The sequence below is a fragment of the Molothrus ater genome, chromosome 10 (assembly GCF_012460135.2).
Source record: "Molothrus ater isolate BHLD 08-10-18 breed brown headed cowbird chromosome 10, BPBGC_Mater_1.1, whole genome shotgun sequence".
NCBI lineage: Eukaryota > Metazoa > Chordata > Aves > Passeriformes > Icteridae > Molothrus > Molothrus ater.
In genome coordinates, this window is record NC_050487.2 from 3,913,704 (window position 1) to 3,938,733 (window position 25,030).

General features: G+C 38.8%; 1 protein-coding gene across 2 annotated transcripts in view; it reads left to right on the top strand.

The window, feature by feature from the left end:
* Positions 1 to 25,030, top strand: part of WDR33 (WD repeat domain 33) — a 71,981-nt gene that overhangs the window by 13,002 nt on the left and 33,949 nt on the right. For both annotated transcript variants that reach the window (XM_036388541.1, XM_036388543.1), the window contains exons 2-7: positions 6,259 to 6,482; positions 8,891 to 8,959; positions 9,398 to 9,502; positions 10,136 to 10,231; positions 10,706 to 10,857; positions 12,617 to 12,714. In XM_036388541.1, coding sequence (XP_036244434.1) covers positions 6,279 to 6,482; positions 8,891 to 8,959; positions 9,398 to 9,502; positions 10,136 to 10,231; positions 10,706 to 10,857; positions 12,617 to 12,714 — 724 coding nt within the window. In that variant the 5' untranslated portion in view covers positions 6,259 to 6,278. The remainder of the gene's footprint in view (positions 1 to 6,258; positions 6,483 to 8,890; positions 8,960 to 9,397; positions 9,503 to 10,135; positions 10,232 to 10,705; positions 10,858 to 12,616; positions 12,715 to 25,030) is intronic.

A 25,030-nucleotide genomic window follows, 5' to 3' on the forward strand; every position in this document is an offset into this window, starting at 1 on the left:
CTGTTCTCCCTCTGATTGCTTGATGGCATTAATAGGCTTGGCATCCTTATGGCACCACTGGGGAGGAACAAGGGTCTTGCTCTGTAGGCTCTATATCCCCAAATTAATTTATATCTCAAAATGTGTAAATGAGACTTTGAAAGGGCTGTTCATGGGGACAAAAAGAGGAAAACTGATAAGGATGTGTGGAAAAATGGAATACAGAAATAAACTTAGTTCACATTATGATAAGGGCATAATGAATTAGAAAAATAAAACAATTGTTTGGTAATATTACTGTCCAGAAACAATAAAATGAGAAGTGGCTTATGCCAGATGTTGGAAATAAATCTTGTTGTTTCTTGTTGTTTCTCATTGTGTGAATTAAGGAAAATGTGGTTTTTTCCATTGAAACTCCTGTTGATGGACTCTTAAAATAAAGAAAAGTTTGGTACTTTGTCCTCTACTATCTGTTGGCATGTTTCTGCTCACACTGCCCATACAAAAGGAGCTTGAGGTAACAGACATGCTGCATTCTGACATTGTAGTTGATAAAAAAGGTCTTGAGGAGAGCCTGCTGAGGCTTTGGTTTGTCCCAGCAAACGACCAAGCAGCATACTGATAACCATTCAATGGGGATATTTGTCTGACTCAAATAGGGGTCTTTGGAAAAAACGCTCTGGTTTCGTGTGCCAATTGTGAGCCAAAGCCATTTCTTCCTAAAGCTGCTTTGTTTGGAAGCTCCACTTGGTGTGTGCATGCACTAATGTGTGTGTATGTGCATGCATTTTTTATAAATCTGTTCATAGATTATATACTGGTCATCTGCACACATGATGGGATGAGGGAATTATGTGGATGAAACATAATATTGGATGCAATTATTAGAAGAAAATACTCCTAAGCAGCTGCTGGATCAACAATACTTTTCTCAGAGTTTGTAAAAGCAGGTAGAAGGCTTTGTTGATAAGAAGTAGTGAAATTTTCTCTCAAAAGTTGAAGAAACAGAATTTAAATGCTTCATTTTTGTGACCCTGTGTAATCTCCCCATCATGTTGTTGTAGTTGTGGTGTCACTTACTGTTTGGTCAAAACCATGAGTGTGAAAGGATCTGTAGGCATGAGGAGGTGTAATTAACCTTTTTCTGCCTTTGGTCCTACTTTTGCTGATGTGGATTGCACTTTAGGTGAAGGTTGTTCATGCTGATTTAAGCTAGACACTGGTTGGGCTCACCTGAAACTACTGCAATCTAAATTGACCCATATCCCACCTAATGCTGTATTTACCAATGACAGTAATGCAGAAAATTTCTTCAGCAGAATTTTATTCCCTGGAACATGAAAATAAAGTATTAACTTGCTGCTTTGCAGTGTTTCCCTAAAAAGGGATTTTTGGGATATAATGTTTTTTTGCTAATGATAGCTGATCTTTTGGGTTTTTTTTTTTGGAAGTCCCCCAGTATAGATCCTTGTCCACATTCTTGGTCTCAGTTCTTGACATTTATTTTTGCATTGCCTATTAGAGAGTATGGATGTATGGTTTTGAAAAAATATATTTTTCTGTCTGGTTTAGTGCACTGATTGATATAAGGGAGTGTCAAACTTCAGACTTAAGAAAGAGTAGTACTAGAAATTTCATCTGGGTTCCTGAAGCTTTTTGTGGTGTGTTGTTGGTTTTTGTGGGGTTTTTTGATTGCTTGGTTTTGTTGGGTTTTTCCCTCTGGCTATTGAATAACTATATTTAGGAGAGTTGATGGACTTGTGTGTTTAATGTCAGCTTGTTGGAAGAAGCCACTTTCTCTTTTTTGCTACAAAACCCAGCAATAAATCTGTACCTTTGATATGTAACACTTGAAACCTTTCCCACAGTTTGATGTCTCCTGACAAGTAAGAGAATTTGAGATGGGTTATGGGGTCTTGGAGTGATTCCTGTGTGAGGAAGTTTGGATACCTTGTTTCAGACAACCTGAATGTTACAGTAGCTGTGTGTTCCAGTGGGGGTCTGGAGACGATCAGACACATGTGGGGTCTGCTTTTAGACCACCTGGCTGCCCTGAAATGGGGCAGCTTCCAGGCAAATGAGCCTTCAGGTGAAGATTTGTTTTTTGAAAGCTGTTCTCTGTCTCCCACCCCTTCATTCCAGTTACCAAGCTGGCCTAATAAGATGCCACACCTGCCAAAGGTGTTAACTTTCCTTACCTCACTCCTGGAGAAGTGTGCTTTAGATTGAACTAGTTTGTCTTGAATGGAGAATAGTTGTGCTGGCTTTGGTGTGGGAGTTGTTTGTGCAGTGAGGAGCTGGGGGCTGCTTCTTTCAGAGCTGCTGTCACGCTTGGTTAGATGGCAAGGAGAGGGTAAGGCCTGAGTCTGCAGAGCTGCTCACTGCTCTGTGCCAGCAAAAGGACAGCCTGCTCCTAGTGGTTGGAAAGAACTCTTAGAAAATAAAATCAAACTGTGCTGCTTTAACCAGTCTCTTATATCCAGCATTTCTAGCTTAGCTTTATTTTGCTACTTAAAAAGGGAAATGTTTTTGAACTTAGTGGGATCAAAAAAAACGAGATAAAATTTTAAATTGGTGGTGAAACAACTTTCCAGCTCTTTCAAATTGAAGACACAAGTATTTTGACTATGTAGGAAAGTACATCCATGAATTTACAAGCAGATTATGTAGTCTTTTTTAAAGAAATCTGCTATTTCCTTTTTTTTATTAGATGCAGTTTGCTTCTGTGTAAACATTTAACCCTTTGTGCAGAGGAGAGTTTCTAGGTGTTTTTGAATTCCCTTTATGGCAGTGCTAGTTTCTTTTGGTCAAAAAGTCTTCCAAAGTGATTTTAGGATGTGGGGGAGAACATATTTAAAATGAAGTTTGAGCTTTCATTGGTTCAGCATCTGTCAGTGCTTAGTCTGAAGTTGGTATACACTTTAAAGACTGTAAATTGTAGTTTTCTGCTCTGAGGGAGTTGCTATGATCTCACCACTTAAGGATTTCTTAGACTGAAAAATGAGGTTTTGTACTCATTTACCTCTGTCAGAAAAATTCTGAATATTGAAATTTTCTTCCTGTCCCTCACATTTTCCTAACATTCTCAGTGAGTCTTAGTTATATCTACTATTTAATAATTTTACTAAACCTTGTTAAAGGTTTAGTTTATTTACTAAACCTTGTTAAATGTGTAATTCGTTTATTTTGCAGTCATGGAATTGAAAATATATCTACAGGTAGAATGTGATCTGTGATCCATTTACAAGAAGCTGTGGGAGAGGAGTTTAATTTTATTTTTAGGTCATAGAATAAGATGTTGAGTCAACATTTGATAACTTTTTTAATAGCTGAATTAATTTATGATTAATGGAATCTGAAACATCCTCTGTTGAAGGTTCTTGCCATTTCTTGCATTTTTTTATTCTATTTTACTTAGGACATTCTTTTCCTGCACATTTTTAGTTTAGGGATAGTAATGCAAGCCTAATAGTGATGTGTCTATATAATATAGTGTATATGATACAGATATAGAGGATGTAGTTAGGCAGAAATTCTGTCTTCAAAACTTCCTATTTTCCTCATTTCCTCACTTAAACCTCACCTGCTCCAAGGGCATCTCAGCAAAGACTGGTCTAGGAAAAGTGACCTAACTATAAACAACTGAGGTGACCTGGGCCCTGACCTACTGGTAGTATCAAAACCAGGAGAGTATGACCAAGAGCTTCTGCTTTTTAACACTTAGAAATACCTGAATATTGTTCAGAATCATTCAATAACATTTATCTTTCTTGTAAAAACACTTTAGGTTTCTATCCAGTGATGATTAAAATAGAGAACAGAAGTATTTACCTGCTTTGATGTTGGTGTTATGTGGCACAGAGGAAAAATAATAACTATTCAGAGGAATCTGCAAAATTTTTTTAACCTAGAAACGGTAATTTCTAAATTTAAGGGAGATGCTGCAGGGGGATTTTTGTTGTGCTCTGTGGGAAATGAATTTGTAGAGAAGTCTTGCTTCCAGCAATACCTGTGTTATAAATGATCAGTCAAAAATCCAAATTAATAAATGCAAAAGATTTTAATTTTGCCACCAAAATATGGTCCTCAAAACCCACAGCCACAGAGACGGCGTCAGGCCAGGGATGGGTGCTGGGTGAACCCGGCTCCGACCTCTGTCACACCGGGTCCCCCCCCTCTGTTCAGCACTGCCCTTTCCAGCAGGGCTGTTTGATACAGTTCTTCATGCCTGAGGCAGAGGTGCCCCGATTTCCTTTGTGACCCCACATATGTGTGAGAGTTTCTTTCACCGTGCTGGGCTGGACAATCGCTGTTTCCTGGGTATGGCAGGCCCTGATCCTGTCAGAAGTTGCATATTCAGATGTATCTTCTTGGCTTTGGTTATCTTGATTGATGGTATCTATCAAGCAGTGATCACCCTTGGGTGTGCCCTGGTGGCTCAGGAAGCCCATCTCTGTGCTGGCCACGTTCTTTCATTTCTAAATGAAGCTTTGTGCTCCTGCTGCCTTCAGGAGTTTGGTAATTCCACAGGAGTTATCTGACTACAGCCTGCTCGTGGTCAGAGGCTTGCTGGATTTTATAATTTTTATAGCGTGGGAAACGCCAATCACTTGTTTTTTTAAAATTTTAAGAAATTATTAGTAATAAAATGGTTCTAAAAATAGAATATAATTAGAGTAATAATAATTTGGACAATTTGAATTAGGACAATATGAGACAATAGAAACAAAGAGTTACAGACATCCGGGTAGAAGCACAAGCCCAAAAAAGGACCCCCATTAACAAAGGATTAACCCTTAAAAACAATAACCTATTGCATATTCATACCCTTCTTACATGATGCATAAATTCCATTCAAACACAGGATTCTGTCTGGTCATCTTCAACTTCTTCCTCTGTATCCTAACAGCACCTTCGAGGTGGGAAGAAGTTCCTTTCTTCTGATAATGGAGCAATAAATTCTTTTTCTCTGAAAGATTCAGGTGTCCTGTGGCTGCTGTCTCACTGCAAGTCCCTTCTTTAAAATAAGTATCCTACATAGCATAGTTTCTATTTTAACATTTTTTATAACCTAAAACTATATTTAACACACTACTTAAGAGAATTAATACAGCATTACTTTCTTACACTTCTTATTAAAATATTCATTTTAATATTTGCAAAAAGCCAATAATAAAATATGCATTTTTCACATACAGTATACATGAAATAAATAGGGCAGGAGATCTTTCTCCTTTTTAATGCCTTTATTAAAAATCAGCCCGGGTTGTGCTCATGCTGCAGCTGCTCCCAGGAATGGCACGGAGGAGGAGGAAGAGTGCAGCTTTGTCCACTGGTCTGCAGGCACAGCTGGGCCTTCTGTCCTCACAAGAGCATCAGGAGGTGCCCAGTTTTTTGGTTTGACATTCGAGGTCCCCTGTCCAGCTGACATCTTTTTAGGTTAGGGTGAGGGGTAAAAAGGGTCTTGGCAGATACTGGGTTCTGTTCCTCACATCTGGACATCACTTCAATCCATCAATTCCATATTGGCATTCCGTGTTGGCTCGTTGTTTTTAGGGGTTTTTGCTAAGTTTGGTGAGGGGCTTCTTCATTTGCATGCCAGTCCCAATGTCCCCTCCTCTTCACCGTCCGGGTGCCATCCTCCAGGCAGCAGCAGGGTGCCACTCGACAAAAGGGGGAATTCCCAACCATCAACAACAGGTAGTTTGTGACGTGGTCACAGAGGTCTTAGGATGAGGGAAGAGAGGTAGATCTGACTCCATGTTACAGAAGGCTTGATTTATTATTTTATTATATATATTACATTAAAACTATACTAAAAGAAAGAGGAAAATGTTTCATCTCAGAAGGCTGGCTAAGCTAAGAATAGAAAGGAAAGAATGATAACAAAGGCAGCTGTCCTGGACTCTCTGTCTGAGCCAGCTGGGCTGTGATTGGCCATTAATTATAAACATCCCGGACAGGCCAAGCAAAGATCCACCTGTTGCATTCCACAGCAGCAGATAACCATTGGTTACATTTTGTTCCTGAGGCCTCTCAGCTTCTCAGGAGGAAAAAATCCTCAGGAAAGGATTTTACATGAAAAGATGTCTGCAACAGTAGTTAACCAAAACAACAGGTGATTACAACAACAAGCAATTAGAACTCCACCCTGGCAGCAACTAGCCCAAGCTGTGAACTCTGCAACTTTAAAAAAAAATGGGCAACTTTTCTACTCCTAACAACACAATCTCCCCTTAAGCATGAATTATAACATATATTCCACCTGTCCCTGTGCAGCCTCCCAGCAGGACGCAGCCATGGCCACGGAGATCGGCTCCCCGCCGCGCTTCTTCCACATGCCGCGCTTCCAGCACCAGGCGCCGCGGCAGCTCTTCTACAAGCGGCCTGACTTCGCCCAGCAGCAGGCCATGCAGCAGCTCACCTTCGACGGGAAACGCATGAGGAAAGCTGTCAACAGAAAGACCATCGACTACAATCCTTCTGTCATCAAATATTTGGAGGTCAGTAAAGGGATTTTTGGGTTTTGTTTCGAAGTTTTTTTTCTTTTCTTGATATTTGGGATTGTGCTTTTCGGTTTCTGCTGAGAGGTCTGGAATACTGGGAGAGCTGGGAGAGAATACTGCAGCACTAGCTTATAGTAGAGGAAATGTATTTAAATATCTGTATAGAGGCTTTGCCCCAGAGGTCCTGGTTGCCCTTGATGGGCTGCAGCTGCAATGTCCTTAATTGGGCTGCAGCTATGACCCATCAAGGGCAACCGGGACCTCCGGGGCAAAGCCTCTATACAGATATTTAAATACATTTCCTCTACTATAAGCTAGTGCTGCATTTTTAAGCAAAATTCTAAATGCTTGTGGATTTGTTAAAATTACAATAATATAAATAAAGATAAAATAAAAGGAGATGTTGAGCATTGGCAGTAAAACTGCAAGTGTTCTGTATTTTGTGTAAATACCAACTTTTACATTTTGTCCTGAAATTCCAAGTTGGTGTGCAGTTGAATATCTTGTGTAATGTTCTGGCTTTGTGTTATAGTAGCTTTCTTGAGCTAGGCCTAATAAGTTTTTGGAGGTCTATAAAACACTCAAGATAGCTCAGCTACTCTTGGAAGCATAAAAATTAGCAGGATGGCTTCTGTTGCAGTCTTGGAAACAAAAAGGTTTAATAAAAGGCAAAATAACAAACAGAGAAAAATCGAGCCAGGTGCAGGAGGTCCTCCTGCCCCTGGTAAAACACCTCACAAAAGCCATTGTTTTCTTTGTTAACTTCTTTTTCTAGTGAATTGCCCAGGTGGGACCTTTTGGCTTCTGTCCAATTGGCTCTCCTTAAGTTTGAGGTGAAGTCCCCTAGGCCTATGAGGCAGCTTTTTCACCTAATCCAGGAGAGAAACCTCTGGGCTTCTTTCCTTTCTGAGGGGACAAAGGAGAGTTTTGTCACTCCATCAACAAGGGGCACACTCCTCTAGCTTTTCATAAAAAACTGATTATAAATAATGTAGTTGTTCTTATTTTTGCTTTTAAGTAGAAATTTCCCAAAATGGAACATGAACCATTGCCCCTTCCCCTCCAAAATCAGGACACTAGAAATGTTTTCTTATCATTTTACGAAATAGCTCGTCAGCTTGCACTGTGGCCTCTGAAAGTCATTTCTATACTTAAGAAATAGAGAAAAACTAAGAAAGAGAGTTAAGAAATAGAGAAAAACATTAAGTTTCATTGGAGAAATGTTTCTGTAAAAATGCTTATTTAGCTCACCTGATGGGATAGCATTACTTAAGAAATACAATTTTCTTATCCAAGATTTACTCTACGAGTACTGGACGTTACCCTGGAAGAAATAGAATGAAATCTAAATACTGGCATTGTTACAGCTGCAAGAGCAGCATTGCAAAAATGTGATGAAATTAATTCCATCTGCTATGGCCAGTGCATGGTTATAGCTTGTCAGTGTTAACAGTTAGAAGGCTTTTGTAATAATTAATCCATTTTCTTCTAAGATCTCTTTGAACATCAAACATTTTAAACACATTCTTACATTTTAGGAATGCCCCAAAAGAGATTCTATTAGTAGAGTGCTATTCTAAAAAACATTTTTGAAGTTCCAGGACCTTTTTACTGTGACAGGAATAAGCACCCTCAAAATTCTGTTCATTAAAATGTTCACAACATACAAAAAAATCTGATCTCCATCTGGCTTCAGTACTACTGTTTTAATTTAATGTGGTTCTAGAAAAAAATAACTAACCAAGAAAATGTGTAATTTGCTCTTGGCCTAGGAGGTTGTAGGAAACTTGAGTGGTGCATGCTGGGAATGTTTTATCTAGAATTGGAACTTATTTCCAATATGTGCACAGATCCAAATTGGTAGGGTCTGTGGCACAAAGCCCAAATAAATAATTCTAAATTCATGAGAAGTGTTTTTGAAAAGGTTTGGTTTGGCAACTTACAAAATTTAAGTAATTGGAGGTGTTGTTATCCCTTGATCTAAGTTTTGGCCTTTTGAAGGCATTGTCTTCATGCTGGCTCTGCAGAAGGTCCTTTTGTAGCTTGTGCTGCTGTGTGGATTTCGTGGGGAGTTCATCAGCACAGCTGCTAATGGTGTAAATATAAAGCTTTGACACTGGGCAGCAGAGTAGCACAATAATGTTCCTTGTTACACAGGACTGCTGCTTTCCTGGAGTTGCTTCAATCTGATGAAATTAACTCTTTAAACATTCCTGACTCCTTTTCTTACAGCATAGAAACTCCACTTGTTCCTTTTCCTGAGTCCAAAGTCTTAACACAGTTCATTCTAAAATCCTTGGAGTACTTCAGAATTTCCCAATCAGGATCTCCATGTGTTTCTTATTTTCTGGTATTTAACAAGGAAATGCTCTATTATGAACTAGGAGTTGTTTTCTTCTTTCCAGAATAGAGTGTGGCAGAGAGACCAACGAGATATGCGAGCGATCCAGCCCGATGCAGGATATTACAATGATGTAAGTAGAATTTTCCTGTTCACTGGTCAAGTTGTGCAAATAAAATTTGTCCAGAAGATAGGAAAGATTGTGCATGTCAGCTGAGGTTATTTTTGTATCTGCAAAAAGCCTTAAAGCTGTGAAGGGTATTTTCACTCTATGTTATTTTCTGTTGGAATCCATGTCCATAAAGGGACCTTAAGCTTGGGCAGGCTTTTAATTTCTGTGCATAAGAACTTTCATCATGCATTGGTTACAAAGCTGCTCTTGAAGATGCTGCTTCTGGATTTTTGTGTTTTTAATCATGCAGACTTCAAAACACTTCTACCAACTTACATCTGGTAATATCCCTGCAAATTATAACCTTGCTTTTCCAAAAATGGGTGTTTAGAATGTGTTCTTTTCTTGAAGGTTCTGATTTAAATGTCATCAGGAAATCTTTTCTTTCTTCTCTTACAGTTGGTCCCTCCTATAGGAATGCTGAACAACCCTATGAATGCTGTGACAACAAAATTTGTTCGAACCTCTACTAATAAAGTAAAATGCCCAGTGTTTGTTGTCAGGGTGAGTACAGTGTTGGAATTACTTTGTTGTGTTGTCTGATTTAAATTAGACTGATTCTTAACTGAACAAAATGGCAGTTAAAGCATCTTTAAATAAAAATAGCATGTGCAGTGCATGGACTACTTCTGTGTCCAGTCTTTCCATGCAGAGCTTTAGGAAAATCAATGGTAAAGTCTGAGTACACAAGAGTTCTTACTTGGAGAGTTTGGAGTGCAATTCCTACCTTCCTTATTACATTTCAGAGACCTGACATGTCTTGACTCAAAAGAAAGGAAATTTGGTCTCTGTGCTGTTGGAGTCTCAAAACAGCTTTTAACAACTTTTTCCAAGATGTCACAAGTATTGTTTAGTATGGATATTATGTGCTAGAAATGCACTGGTGCCAATAAGCTTATTTCATCTTTACAACTAGAGTTTTTCATTGTTTTTACAGTGGGCTTTGTCCTGTTGTTACAAAAGTCAAAAGTCCTCTGGCACAGTTCTGCATTTTTGCCTTCTTGCATCCTCTAGAAAGTAATTTAGTAGCTTCCATTTCCACAGAGTCCCTGAAGAAGCTCATGATTTATTTGGATAATTGTGAAGAAATATTTGAATGTTATATTTGCACAGTTTAGTTAAATGTTTCTTTTGCAGTGGACTCCTGAGGGGAGACGCTTGGTCACTGGTGCATCTAGTGGGGAGTTCACTTTATGGAATGGACTGACTTTCAATTTTGAAACAATATTGCAGGTAAAGTAATCTGTCAAGATTTCTTTGTATTTCCTTGAGGTCTTGGAGCATGTTTTAGGAACACATCTTCACCCTGTTCATCATGGGTCTGTGGTCTGAGTGGTGATGGGAGCCTTAGAGGTCTTCTGTCCTGTTGTGATCCCATGTCAGGCCATGGCTACAGGCAATTCACTTAATGCTTCTCATTCCACCTCCATCCTCTGTATTAACTGTTCTCGAGAATGTATTACGAGTATTTGTAATGGTAAAGAAACACTTTGGAAACAAAGTGCAAATACTCTTATTATTTGGAAGACCATTGTATACAGAGTAAGGGATTTCCCCCCCTCCCCAACATCTTGAATGTAATTAGATCATCATTGTTCTCGTTTCCTCATTGCAGCTGTTAAGTCGGAACTTTAGTAACTTCAGTGTTTGTGTGGATCAGAGAGTATTGGAATGTGTTTGCTAGAAGTTCTGTTTCTGAATTTGCAGGCTCACGACAGCCCTGTAAGGGCTATGACTTGGTCACACAATGATATGTGGATGCTGACAGCAGACCACGGGGGATATGTGAAATACTGGCAGTCCAACATGAACAACGTCAAGATGTTCCAGGCACATAAGGAGGCGATTAGAGAGGCCAGGTTTATACACAATATACCATTTTCTGTAGTACCTATTGCCATGATTAGACTGTTCTCTAAGTGTATTCTGGGTGCAGAAATGCATGGGTTCTGTCAGATTCTGGGAAACTTCCTGCACCACATAAACACAGTACTTCCTTTTGTTTCCACATTCTCACCGTTTTGCTGGCACCTTTCTGAATTAGTATTGTCCCAGTATCCGCCTCTGCAATATGTTAGAGATGTATTTGTCTGCCGCATTTTGCACTGGTATTCTTTTCATTTTTATATGGTGACGATGTGTATCAGTTATTCCTTTTTATACGCACTGTGTAAGACAACAATTTCATTCCAAATAAAGAATTCAGTCTTTAATAATCTAACTGAATAAAATATAAAGCCTTCAGAAATAAAACACCTGCATAGTTCTCACAAAATAATAAAACACTAAATAAAGTGAAGAACTGCTTGGCTTGGTGAAGCCAAGACTTCCAGTAATACTAAATACCCACGCAGACTGCCACATACAGAAGTCTAATGTTAATACTGAATGGGTTCTTCAAGCTTGAAACTGTAAGAAAGCCATTGAAAAGAAGATTGTAGGATATTCTCTTGGTTCAGTGTTGATGCCTCAGTTGTGCAAATGTCTATATAAAAATCAAATCCAAAGTGATACTTACCAGTAAGATGTAAATGAAGGGTGTTTCTAGAGCAAACCTGCATATAATTTTTAGTAAATGTTTTTAAAGTAAGCCTGAAGAGAAGCTGCAGATCCCAAATGGTGCTAAAACAGTGTTTCTTTGGGTTCAGGTGCTGGCCCATGGTGATAAAGGTTCACTGCCACAAACTCACTTTCCACTAAAGTCACCATTTTTCTTGGTAGGGTACAGCATTTTCTGCCAGAGTTTGGTTATGAGAAGTGCTTACTTTGGATTCAGTTACTGTCTGACTATCATGGCCATGCACTGAATTTCTCTACTGCTTTAGGCCCTTTCTTGGTCATAAAGATCTAGGATTTCACAAGGGCTCCCTTGTGGTCTTTCACTGCACCAGAAAGAAAGTTGAGTGCCTGTCAGTTGTTGGAGGTGTTCTGGCCCTATTCACATGGTTAAATAACTCCTTGCTTTTCCAGTGACTTTCATCAATCAATGTTAACTGCTGAACCTGGAAGCTGCTTACGTGTCTGTAGGATTCTTTTCATGTTGTTGGTGGGGTGTAATAAGAGGGACTGTTTCCAAATTGCTCTTATAAGTGTTTATTTTGTATAGGTTTTTTTTTTTTCCCCAACAGTTAAACCAAATAGCATTTTCCTGTAACCAGCTTTCCCTTATGTTTTGCTTCTCTGCTGCAAAGCACCTGTGGCTGAAGAGGAGTTTTTTCCTAAGAACTGTTCTCCTGTGCTTCTATGCAGTGTCACTTTCTTGTGGTATTCCCAAACATTAAAATCTAGGCTGACAGTTACCAAACCATATTGATGTTGCTTCTCATCCTGCAGAGAAGGCACTACTGTGTGCAGTCACAGATAGGAGGGTGCTAAGAACAAATGCCAGATTTTTTCCTCATTTGACAGGGGACTGCAGTGCAATAGTAATCCTATGCTGAATTCATGTCTTGTGCTGAAGTGCCGTTTGGCAGGCACTATATTCACTTAGAAGTGCCTATGTTCAAATGCCTCCTTCAGTGTATAACACATTACAGTATAATTTTGCCCTGTCTGAGAAGCATAGATAATCTGTTAAATGCTGACTTCTTTCCCCTGCTGTGTGTCTTCATGTAACAGTTTCTCACCCACGGATAATAAATTTGCTACATGCTCTGACGACGGCACTGTTAGAATCTGGGACTTTCTACGTTGCCATGAGGAGAGAATTCTTCGAGGTATGTGTACCAAAAGTACTGATTGGGGTATTTCAAGAGGGGGAAAACTTTTTTTTTTTTTTTTTTAATTAGATGCTCACAATACAGAAGTATCAGCTTGTCTACAATTTTTTTCTTAATGCTCCAAACAAGTTTTTGTTTGGCTGCTGCTATAGGTACCTTATATACAGAGAGGCTGCAGTTCACAAGGGCATTACACTGTTTATTCTCCACTTGAGCTCTAAACAATGGAGGTGGATAGAAAGACATTTTACTGCTCCTAATTAGGTAGAAACAGCTGTTTCTGGGTCAGGAATACATTTATCTTTCTCCAAAGCTTAATCTTTGTGGCTGCTGTTATTTCAGAACATGCATCTTCATGCAGAGGATTCCATTCTTTTCTGGGGCATACCTTTCATTCTGGTTTCTTCAGAGGCAACATGGTTATTTCTCATTCCTTAAGAGGAAGAGAGTATTTAAATAGGGAAAACAGGTACATTTTAATCACATCATTTGTAGCACAGGCAAATAATCCTAGCTATGGTTAAAGTTTCTGTCCAACATCTATGTGCACTAAATTCTGGTGCCTCTCCACTGGCCTTCTTGAGTCTTTCTCCTTCTCTTTCTGCAATCCTAATGAGCAGTAACAGTAGCTTCTGAGAGCTATTCCTTTTTTGCAGAGATGTCCAAAGTACATAATTTAATAAGAATATATTAAAAGTCTGTTATGAGACTGAGGGCTGTAGATTTGCAGATAATCTGCAAAGAAAGTAGGGAATAAAAACATGGGCTTTCAGTTCTAGGTGTGTGAGCTTGTTCAGTGCTTTCCTAAATTGAGGATTTTTTTTTCCTAAATCATGCTTCCAACTTGGACCTGCATTCCATATTTTATGAAGTAGAGCTCTCCCTGTTTCATTTGACTCTTAAGGTCTCTTTTTTTACAAGCCTGTTACTCTTAAACTCATCACTACTTTGCAAAGACATTGAGCTTCAGCATTATTTCAGTGGTGACATTTTAACAGCTATGTGTCCATAGACATTATGGTAGGTGTGTACTTTGCAGGACCTGGCAAACAAATTTCTAGGATATATACTTTACACCTGTTAGTCTGGAAGGCCTCAAACAGATTTAGGACTGTTCTGCTTGATGCTTTACAAAGAAATCTTTCTGCCCTAAACATATTCTGTACCCTCCTGCAGGTATGTACTACTAACCATGTGGAGGAAATAGGGATTGCCTCCATGCAGAGTTGTCAAGGTTATAAAAATCCCTGCACTTCTGTGTTCTTGCAGTGTTCTGTGTAAAGTTGGAGGAGAAAAGCATTTAATTTAGATTATAGAGAGCAGAACTTGCACTACATTTTCTTCTGTTACCTTGTGTATGTTAACATTTGATTGTGAGTAGACCTCAGATAGAATTGTCCTATAGTTTCTTAGTTTATACATCTCAATATTCAATTTTTAGTTTGCACATAATTCTATAAAGAATTCATTTGCTTCTGCTTGTATCATCTAACCACAATACACTTCACTATTCATATAAGTTGAAAGTGGTTTGAAAACTTACCATCTTTGAATAAAATTGAGCAGGGAGATTTTTCCTTTTTTCTACTGTCAGATAAGCAAAAAAACACCAAACTCCAACCTAAACTCAAAGAACAACAGCAAAAACATCCCCCACACCACAGCAAAATACCCAAACCCTGATTGTTGGGAGGATGTCTCTGCAAGTATACAGGTTTGATTTGGCTTTAGTCTCTAGGACTGGTTTTAAATATGGTCAGAAGAGTTATTTGAAAGAGCTGATGGGTAACATCATTTTCTTGGTAGAAAATACAAGCTTTCACTCTTTTATTTGGAGTTTAGTGCCTTATGGCTTTGGGGTATTGATCTTCAGCTTTTGGCTTCTCCATGTGGGTTCTGCTTTTACATGGTTACAACTGTGACCTGTAATACTTTGCTGAGTTCAGCTGTTGTGTAGCTGCTCATGCCATTGCCATGGAGTTAGAGATCTGTAAATTAAATTTTTGGTGCCACTATGTCAAAGGGATTTTATGTACATTGTTCAGATCAAATACAATGCTGGGAAATTATTTTTATTTCCTACTTTCACACATCATACAGCTATTCTGGATAATATTGGTGCTGTGAAGTTGAAGGAGTTCTACAGTGTCCTTTAGGTCCAGAGTTTCACTTCACATGTTAAGGTGTTCTTCAAGTTGTCACACAGAATTAGAAAAGTCAAACCTAACTATCAGTTTACAGTCAGATGTATTAATTAAAAAGATCAGCACACAGGGATAATATATCAATATGTTGTTCAGAATGATCTTTCAACAAGGAACATATTTTAAAAAACAGACTTGAAGATTCTAATGGTAAGGAATGCTTTTAAAGCAGTTCTGTAGAGTGCATTAAAGTTACTGGGATAAGCTTTGGTGGTATGAAAAAGACAGAATTCCACAGACTTATTGCAGGTGCTCTTATTTGCACTAGAGCAAACTCATATTTATTCCTATTGTTTATTGAAATGGTTTCCTTAAAAGTGTCCTGAAGCAACAATTCTAGACTTACCTTCTGAAGAGTATTGGAAAAACAATGGAGTGGTAAATGACATAAGATGAATTCTTAATGTTTTCCTGCAGTTCTTTCAGCTGTCTGGAATAGGCTCTGCATTTTCCCAGTAGTTTAACCTATGAGTACATGGCCTGCATGAGATACACTTATGAACTGTGTCCACTTCCCTTTGATTCCTCAAGGAGGTGAACAGGACACCCTCCAGGGTTCTTCATGGCTTGTGCCAGAGGTTCTGAGTCTCATTTCTTCAATCTCCAAATCCCTTTTTGCTGGCCAGTTTTTCACTGCTTTGGCTGTTGTTTGTACCACCACAGCTTTCCAGGGCACAGGAGAAGGGAGTATGGGCATTTTGTTAGCAGAACATGCAGATTTAACAGGCTCCTTTTTAGTACCCTAAAGAAATAAATAGGATTAAATTCTTGTTTTCTTCGGGAACCATCTTTAAATAATTCAAGTGAGTTATCTTGGAAGAACTTGTAGGTAGAGGAAATAGCTTTGAGTGCCATTGCTTCCTCACAGCCTGGGTACTGCCTGGCTTTTCTCTTGAGGTAGAGCTGCTGTGGGCCTGATTTTGCACCAGCTGCTTTTACCTCTCTCAATTTCTGTCATTTCACCATCTTGATGATGGTAATGAGTGCACTTACTAACGTACATAGGTAGGAACTATGTGTGCATAAGTGCATAAGTTTAGTGCATAAGTAAGTGCATAAGTTTAGTGCACTTACTTAAGTACATAGGTAGGAACTTTAGTGATGTTAAAAAATGTTATTTTAAAAATAAGACATGGAAAACAGGCTATAGTGTAGCAACGTTTTATTTTCATGACAATAATCTGTTCCTCTGAAAGGCATTTCCAATAAAATGATCTCAGATTTTTTGTCTAAACTGTTGCAATGATGTTAAAGCTGGGAATGTTTCTGTAAGAGTATACACATGGATGGCTTTTAATAATGCTGAAAATATCTAGTGAATAACTAAAAACAGTACAACATTCATGTCCCTTTATTTATATGAGAAATTAATGCTATTGCTGATTTTTACTGGTGGCAGTGACATTCTGGGTAGTGTGTCTGTGCTGATGTATCCCTGGGAATATTTTGGGTAGGTCATTAATAAACACATGATTCCTTAATTATTCCCAGCATAACATCGTGGGCTGGGAGGCTACAAATAGATTTTGGATTTCTCAGTTCCCTTCTCCTTCCTCTCACAGAATCCAGTCGAAATGAGTTCTTGGGAAGACTGTAATGTTTCATTCTGAAGTGTAGATGAGCTCTGTATTCCCAGGATTTCAGAGTTACCTGCCTTAAGTAGTTCTTTTGAGGAGGAGGACTTCACCCAGCTCTCTGAAGGATGCTGTAACCCATGCTTTTTGAAATACTTTGGAGATTTGTTCTTCTATTTTCTGTCTCTAAAATAGGGTGATATAAATAATCTTTCAGCCAGTGTGGTAGACTTGACAAAAGATTTGTCTTAGCCTAATTCAAAGAATTAAAGGCAATCAAGATTTTAGTGCATTCTGCCTGGATTTGAAATGTGCAGTTTGTAACGACATCTAATTTTTAACACTATCACCTACAAAATAACCCCTGTGTTTGTGCCTGCAGAAGTCACAGCAGTTGTGGTAAACAGACTTTTCATCTGCTCACAGGTTCTGCAGAAGTGTTTCCACCTCTATTCATCCTGAAATAACTGAGGGATTTATTCCTTCCTTCTCTTCCGTTTCTCAGTCTTGTTGAACAAATAATGTACCATGAAGCCCCTTAAGCTGTTTGAATCTATTGTATGGTTTGTATTCTCTGCACTTTCTGCCTGAAAGTGAAGGATCTCTTCAGAGTTTTCTTTCCCTCAAATAGCAAATCCTGAACTTAATTTAGACATGAGTTCCATGGGTAAAAGGAACCTGAGGAGCAGAGCTACATCTTCAGCTTGTTCTCTCACTTTTAAACATGCATTGTTATCCAGCTCTTAGCCTTGAAGCAAGTAACTTCTAAAACTGTTTCCTTTTCTTGGAATATAATTGAACTCTACATTGGGTAATTTTAAAGAATTAAACCCCAACCCTTCTGTTTCCAACTTTATTACCCTTATATGAGGTTTTTCTTTTTTTCCCCCTTGTCTCAACAAAGAGAGAAAACTCAGTAAATTCCAGAAGTGCATGTATGTCAATACCATGTTTCTTGTAAGGAGACCTATTTTTTAAACCTTCTGGATTTTTTTGTGGGGATTGCTTCTTTAGACTCTTGGGATTTCAGGTATATTTGAAACATCTTCTAGCCTAGGTGCATCCCTGCATGAAAGTTTGCATTGGAAGGTTTTTACTCAGAACAGAAGCTCAGGATGAAATGGGACCTGGCTGATAGTGGCACCAACCAGATCAATCTAGATAAGGCAAGTCCTTGAATTTTTGAACTTAAAAAGATGCTCTGTTTTGGAATGCTGGTATTGGACCAGCTCACCTCTTTGTTGGTGGGTTTTTTGTTTGCCAGCTGGTGTTGCAGGTCTCTGATCTTCATCAGTGTGTTGCCAAAGCTGAGCTGGGGCTGGGGCAGAGAGGTGTTGCAGCTAAATCAGTTGAGGAACACCAAATGGCTGTGCTTTTCATGTACATTAGGCACAAGAAATGTTTAGGAATTTGTGTTAATAGTGAATGTGTGAGAGGTTTTTGCCTACACAAACGGGATCACTTGCACAGTCTGTGATGCAGGAGCCCTGCTGTTCTGCTGCTCCTGTTAGGCCAGTAATCCTGCTGCTGCTCCTTTGATTTTTTGTGCATGGTGGGCTCTTTATAGTCTCATGCACTTTTCTCCTCTCATTAGGAAACGTGTTTATCTTTGTGAGATTAAAAGTCACAAATACTGTACACAATTTCTTTCTTCCTAAGTGGAAGGTATCACACAACATATATTTCCCTAGCATCTTTCTCTACACTTTGTTCAGAGTTAAGCAGCACCAGGGACTTGGGGTGGGAATACTTCTCCCCTTTCCTGAGCTTGTAGCTAATCTCAGTTGCTGCTGCTTGTTAGGGTGGTGAATATCACCTACATTACATTGGAAGAATCCCATTTCTTGCTTGAGGTTACTAAAAAATGTTCAGGTGTCACCTGGTAACTCGGTGTTATTCCTGATAATGACTTTCAGGACTAATATGCATTGGTTTTCTCTGCATAGGAAACTTTATTATAGGGAGGCTTCATTGAAATAGCCACTTCTCTATGTGTTAGAAGTAAAAATCCTTCTGAGAGTTGAGAAATACTCTGCTGTATTGACTTCCATCAGCTTTCTATTTGTGAAGTGTTCTGGATTGAACAAAAATTTGGGGTTGAACCACAACATTGAGGTGGGTTACAGGAACCACCATTAAAAAATAGTGATAAAGTGATAGCTTCAGGCTTTTACTCTGCTTCCTAAAACAACTCCAGGAGAATTAGAGGATATTGAAGACTGCTCTTGGAGCTGGTTGCACCTGATATGCCTAAAAACTCTAGTTGATTTTGTGAGTAGTGTACAGCATACTATGTCTTAGAGTTCTGATTCTTACCTAGAACCAGTGTTTTGAAAATCCTGAAAAATAATAGGAAATACATAAAATTCTCTAGGAATGGGTAAGGGAGATCACAAGACATGAATCACAGCATTGTGCTATAAAAAAGTTACACTGCACACTTCTGTGAAGGCTTTTCATGAGACAAGAATGAAGAGATGCTGTGCAAGAAAGAGATTATTTCAGATGCAACTTTGAAATATTTTCATCCCTTAAAATTGTCCTGAAGCTGAAAGTTTTACAGTCACTTATATTGAGCCCAAGGGCAAATTTTATACTAATATTTGTAACCCATCTCTTCTGTTAAGCTTGGAGCAGTAATGAGAAACCTCAGAGAAACCAGGCCAGCCAGCTCTCAATGCTGCTGAAATACAGGATGCTTCCATAAGAACTTCTCTGCATTGTTAAGATTTCTTGCCTCTGGCTCCTTTTGTGTGTCTGCTGATTGCAAGGGGCAAATAAATGCTGAACTAGGCAAAAGTATTTTTTACAGATTGTTAGTTATAAAAACTTGAGGGATGAGAGCTTAATTTCCATTAGTTGTGACTTCACATGGAATTAAAAATAATTGTGCACAATAATCTGTGTAGGGCTCAGGACCCACCTGCAGTGAGAGCTTTGTCATTCAGCCCTACTCATGATTGTGGAGGAAGAAAAAAAAACACCATCTAAGCAGATCACATTGATAGTAATGATAAAATCCTAAATTACAGAGACATTTGAATGCTGATGTTAAGGTGTGACCAGTCTTCCTTTCTCAGCACAAGTGTGGTTGTTGAAAAGGAGGCAGGCTGGGTGCCAGTGAGGATGGTGGCCTCTGGGTATCTACTCACCAGTATCTGCCATAGCCAAAGTTCTCAACAAAAAAAATTATCTGCAATTAGCCTTAAGCCAGTTATATTAGCAACTCATCTCTGATAAAGTCTTATATACATGAATACTCAGAATTGGACACTTCATTGATTAGATTTTTACTGGACTCTCTCTTTTTCTGACATACTGTTTCCTCAGAGAACACAGATTAAATGAAGCTCTTTTAGAATAAATGGTGGAAGTCTTCAGAAAATATAAAAACACAGTTCCTTGCTGAAAATAATCCATGTCAGTCCTTAGAAACTTCACCTTGCAGGCTTCTTGATGCCACTTCCATGAGTTAAACAAAACTCTTTATTTATTTAACTTTTATATTTTCATATCCTCCAGTTACTTCTCTAAAAGCTTTTGTGCATCTAGGTAAGCATAAACCTTGTAAAACATTGGATATTTTCTTTCTATCATTTCTATTCTACATCCTTAAATTATTTCCTGCTATTTTTACATTTAGCTCTGAGTGCTGTTCTAGATTTAGTAGTGAGACACTTGGCATCAAGTTTTGCCATGTGAATGGTACCATAATCTCATATTGGAGATTACATGTTGCTAGGGACAGCCAGACCCTGGGACATGAGGAGACAGCTTGCTGTTTTCCCTAAAATACAGTGACTTTTATTCCCATGTCTTTCATAACTGCCTGGCATGAACTTCCTCATGAAAAAGCTGATCCTACTTGTGATACATTGCCTTTTTAGGAAGACACAGTCAAAATTTAAACTGGGAATTTGCTGAAATGGGATTGTATAACAGACCAGGAGAAAAGGGATAAACAAGAATCCTGAATAAATCTGTGTGAAAGGTGGCTGGAAATAAGAAGCATAGGAAATGTGAGGCAAGTGTGGAGGCTGTGTCAATATGAAAAAACTAACAACAGCTTGTGTAAGGATTGAGAAAAGCTGGTGACAGTGGGAGTGTGGGGATGAGAATGAGGTGTGGTGGAACTTGGCAAGTCACACTGGGCATTTTGGAATAATTCTGGGCAACCTGAGTCACTGGATCAGCCACTGGAGAGGCAGGGGCTTTCTGGCTGAGTGACACATGTGGACACAAGTGGGCAGTGCAGAATGTGCCAAGAGTGTATCTGTGCTAATCTGTGTGGTAACAGTACCCCTGATATCTCTTACGTTTTGTGTTCTCTGTCAGGGCTTGTAGAGACTCCAGCTGATTGAGTAGAGTTAGGAACATGATCTGTGTTTGTTCCAAAGATGAACATGGAGTGGAAGAGACCCCCAGGAATGATGGAGTCCAACTTTTAGTCCTGGTCATCCCCAGGATTGACAGCATTTGCCCAAGAGAATTGTCCAAACCCTTGTTGAACTCTGTCAGGCTTGGTGCTGTGATCACGTCCTGGGGACTGTTCAGTGCTCAGCCATCCTCTGGGTGAAAACCTTTCCTGGCATCCAACACAAACCTGTCCTGACTCAGCTCTAGCTGTTCCCCTGGCTGCTGTCACAGGTCATGAGAGTGAAGAAATCAGTGTCTGCTCCTCCCCTTCCCCTCACAAGGAGGTTGCAGACTGCAGTGAGGTCTCCTCAGTCTCCTCCAGGCTGAGCAAATCAATGACCTCAGCTAATCCCCACAAGGGAGGTGTTTCCCCTCCAGACCTTTCACAATCCTCCTGGCCTCCTTTGAACTCTGAAACTTCACGTGTTACCTTGTGCTGCCTCAGCACTGGAGCTGAGGCCACCCCAGGTCAGAGCAGAGCAGGACAATCCAGTCCCCCCTTGCCTGGCTCCCCTGGCCTGTGGCTGCCAGGACACCTCTGACTCACATTGAGCTTGCCTTCCATCCATCAGGACTTGCCACAGCTGCTCTCCAGTCCTGCTCTCCTCTCCAGGGTGGCCCAGTCCCAGTGCAGAACCCAGCACTTGCCCTTGGTAAAGTTCCTGTGGTTGGTGATTGCCCAGCTCGGTGCTGTTCAGTGAGGGAGGGATGCCATCATTGTCACTGCACCCAGGAAAAGCTATCTCTACCACCTGATTAAAATTCATTATCTTCTTTAGTAGTCCCTGTGAAGCTATGTGGATTTTTGTTTTCTTCTTTTTAAGTTTTGTCATTTTACAGCTCTAAAACCAAAGTATCTGAAGTGACCCCTCAGCTCTAAGGTTAGCTCTGGTTCATTTCAGCTGGGAATATGACCAGGGTACCTGTGTATGCTTCTGCAGGAAATAGCTGAGTAGGGAAAGCAAGAATGTACTCAAAGCTTATTTACAAACTTCAGTGCCAGAACTTTCCAAGGGACTGATCCTTATCTCACACTGAAAATACAAATTGCCACTTAGTTTTGCTACTCACAGCAAAAGACTTTTTGTTGAAAACAAAACACTTTTTGGGGGAAGACATTTGATTTTTGCTGTTGAAAGTATAAATGTGTCTTGCAGGTAAAGTAACTGTCATGAAATTTTTTTATATTCATTTATAATGGGAAGGTTTTTAGGGAGAGATTTTCTTTTTAATTCAAAAGTATTAGGACTGTTAAGTGTCTTAGCTTCAAAAAGCACACCTGTAAGTATGACAAGTCTAGCTATAAAGGAGAAATCTAAAACTACTAGCAATATATTTTGTCTTGTAAAAAGTTTCACAGACAAGGTTTGACAATTGTTCTATCCCAGACAGTTTAGATTACTACTTGTAATTATTAACTCAGTGGAAGCTTCTGATATTTCTAGTTCTGCAAAACATTATTTTGATACATTGCACAAGCTGTCCAGTTCAATGCATCAGCTAGTTATTAATTTTATTTTTATTATATTGTTAATATAATTATATTTTAAAATATAGACTATATTTTCTTAATATTTTTCATATTGTGTATGCATTGATTTTGCCCCACTGGATTTATATAGTGAGAGCTATTCCAGATGTAACTACAGCCACTTAGAGAAGCAGTTCTATCACTGCAGTTTAATTTGCTGGTGTAGACAAGAACTGCAAATACTTTACTTAAATTGTCATTGAAGACAGAAGGTGATGTTCATCTGGTTTTGACCATTTATAGGAATTTTATCTGAAACTTTTTACTCACCAAAATTAGTTTTTAAAGGGAGCTCACCATATATAAATATGAGCCTGAAAAGCTGAACATTAACTATAACAGGACTGCAACAAGTGCTTCTTCCAAGTCACCAAGATCTTGGAGGGTAAACTTCAAATTTTCATTCAAAATAGCTAAGGAATGTGTTACCTCAGCTGCTTAATATTGGGAAGAAAAATACCTTTTAGTAAAAAACAAACCCAGCTTTCTGTGTGTGTTGGCAGATGGGTATTTTCTACCACATGTACAATAGGTCTTTTTCTCTGCCTGTTGATTTAGAATGATGGAGAGCATTTAAATGCTGTAGCTATTGTATTAAAATCTTTATATTTTGAACTTCATCACTTAAAAAAAATTCTCTAAAGAGTGTCATAATAACCTTATAAATTAGTAGCTGTAATACTGCTGTAATTACTGTAACTATTCTAGTTCTCAAAGGGTAAAATTAATAGATGAAAAAATGGAGCTCAGGATCCTATTATTAGCAGCATATTGTTATATGCTGGGGAAATCAAGTCTAAATAATTATACAATACTTTTAGACTTGAATTTCTCTTTATAGCTGACTTCCTTCTCTCCTCTCCAGGATAGCCATATTCAGCTTCATTTTTTTCTCTGTGTTAAGATTTAAGGAAGGAGTAGCTCTGATACATATTTAGAATCCTCAGAATTTGGATAGAAAGACCTTAACACAAAGCCTGGTGCTCCTTGAGATCTATTTTTCATCAGAGATTGAGGTTCCTACTGGCTTTATAAATAATCACTACCTTCAAAGACTAAAAAAAGTCTCAGTGTCATCTTGGGATTCAGTGAAGAGCTGATATTCCACCCCTCCATCCAGCCTTCTGTGGGAGGCACTTGTCCCAAGCTGTTTGACAGAGTAAAACATTCTCCTTTGAAAAGGAAATTTTCACCATTTTTTAATATTTGGAGATATGTAGCACAAATTGTTGTAGAGATGGTATTCATATGTAATTTCCCGCTTAAGTACAAGTTTAATGGGAATCCTCAGAAGTTCAAATGAGTTCAGACTCACTGGTGTTCTAGATATGTAGCCATTATAAAAGTAAATATTATAGTAAAGCTGAAAGTTCTAAAAAAGAAAATAGTTTGTCTCCTTTTGTCTCTGTTTTCCAGTGGAAAATACATTTAAAAGGCCATTTTCACTGCAGAGATGATCTCATGTTCAGGGTCTTTTTTTTCACCTGTTCTCTTACTAGGGCAGTAAAAGAGTAGGAGAGCTTTGCTGAATTCTAGGGCTTGTGCTGTCTCTGTCCTTGAGGTTTTCAGGCTGAACCTGGATAAATCCCTGAATAACCTGCTCTGACTTCATAGCTTTGAGCAGCTGATTGACCAAGAGACTTTGGAGATTTCTTCCAGCCTGACTTACCCAGAGCTCCTGGGGTACTGAATTAAACTGAATTCCCCTGTTTTGCCAAAGCCAGCAAAAATCCTACTGATGTAGGATTCCATATGTGACATAAGGAACTGATCTTGAAAATAATAAACATTTTTTTCTGGCAGCTTTTAACATCCTTGAGGAAATGCACATTGTGTGGATTGGAAAGGATTCATGTTTAGTGGGTCCTTTTTTTTTTAGAGATGCTAAATGTTTCATCATTCCCTAGGAACTAACAGTATGTTAGAGTAATCATCACTGAAGTTTCAGAACTTCCTGTGTCCTACAAGCATTAAAACCTTGTTGTAAATAAGATGGAAGGTGTGATTGTGTGCTGTCAGCATCTTTAAAGCTTCTGCTGATGTAGTCAGTGAGGTAAACCATTACCTATTTATATATATATATGCACTAAATATATAGAACTGTTACATTTGCATATATAATTTTTATATAAACATCTGTAATGGTCCCAGTGGCACATTTTATCACCTTAATACTTGTTTGCTCCTTTTTTTTATGTGTCAAAATTATGCAGTCTTGAAAAAGACTTTGCAGGTTGTGTTGTAAAGGTGTAAAATCCATGCACAATTAAATTGAAAGTGTTTGCTTTAAAAGAAAAAATAAGAAGAAAAAAGTGATTTAGGTAGGTGCTTTACTCCCTGGACCAGAGCAGCCCAGATTAGTCTGTGTGCATTAGTGCTCCTGAAGCTGCATTTCTGTAAATCACATTCCCAGCTTCTCCAGAGGCTCCCTAGGTAGCCCTGCTGTTGTTACAAAAATGAGCCTTTACATCCAGGTGAAATGAGTGTTACCTATCTTTTTTCTTCTTTTTCTTTCAATAGCTGGTTTACAGAGTATATATTTCACTGTTCATTCTCACACCTCTTCCAGGTCTTGACTGTAATGTCTA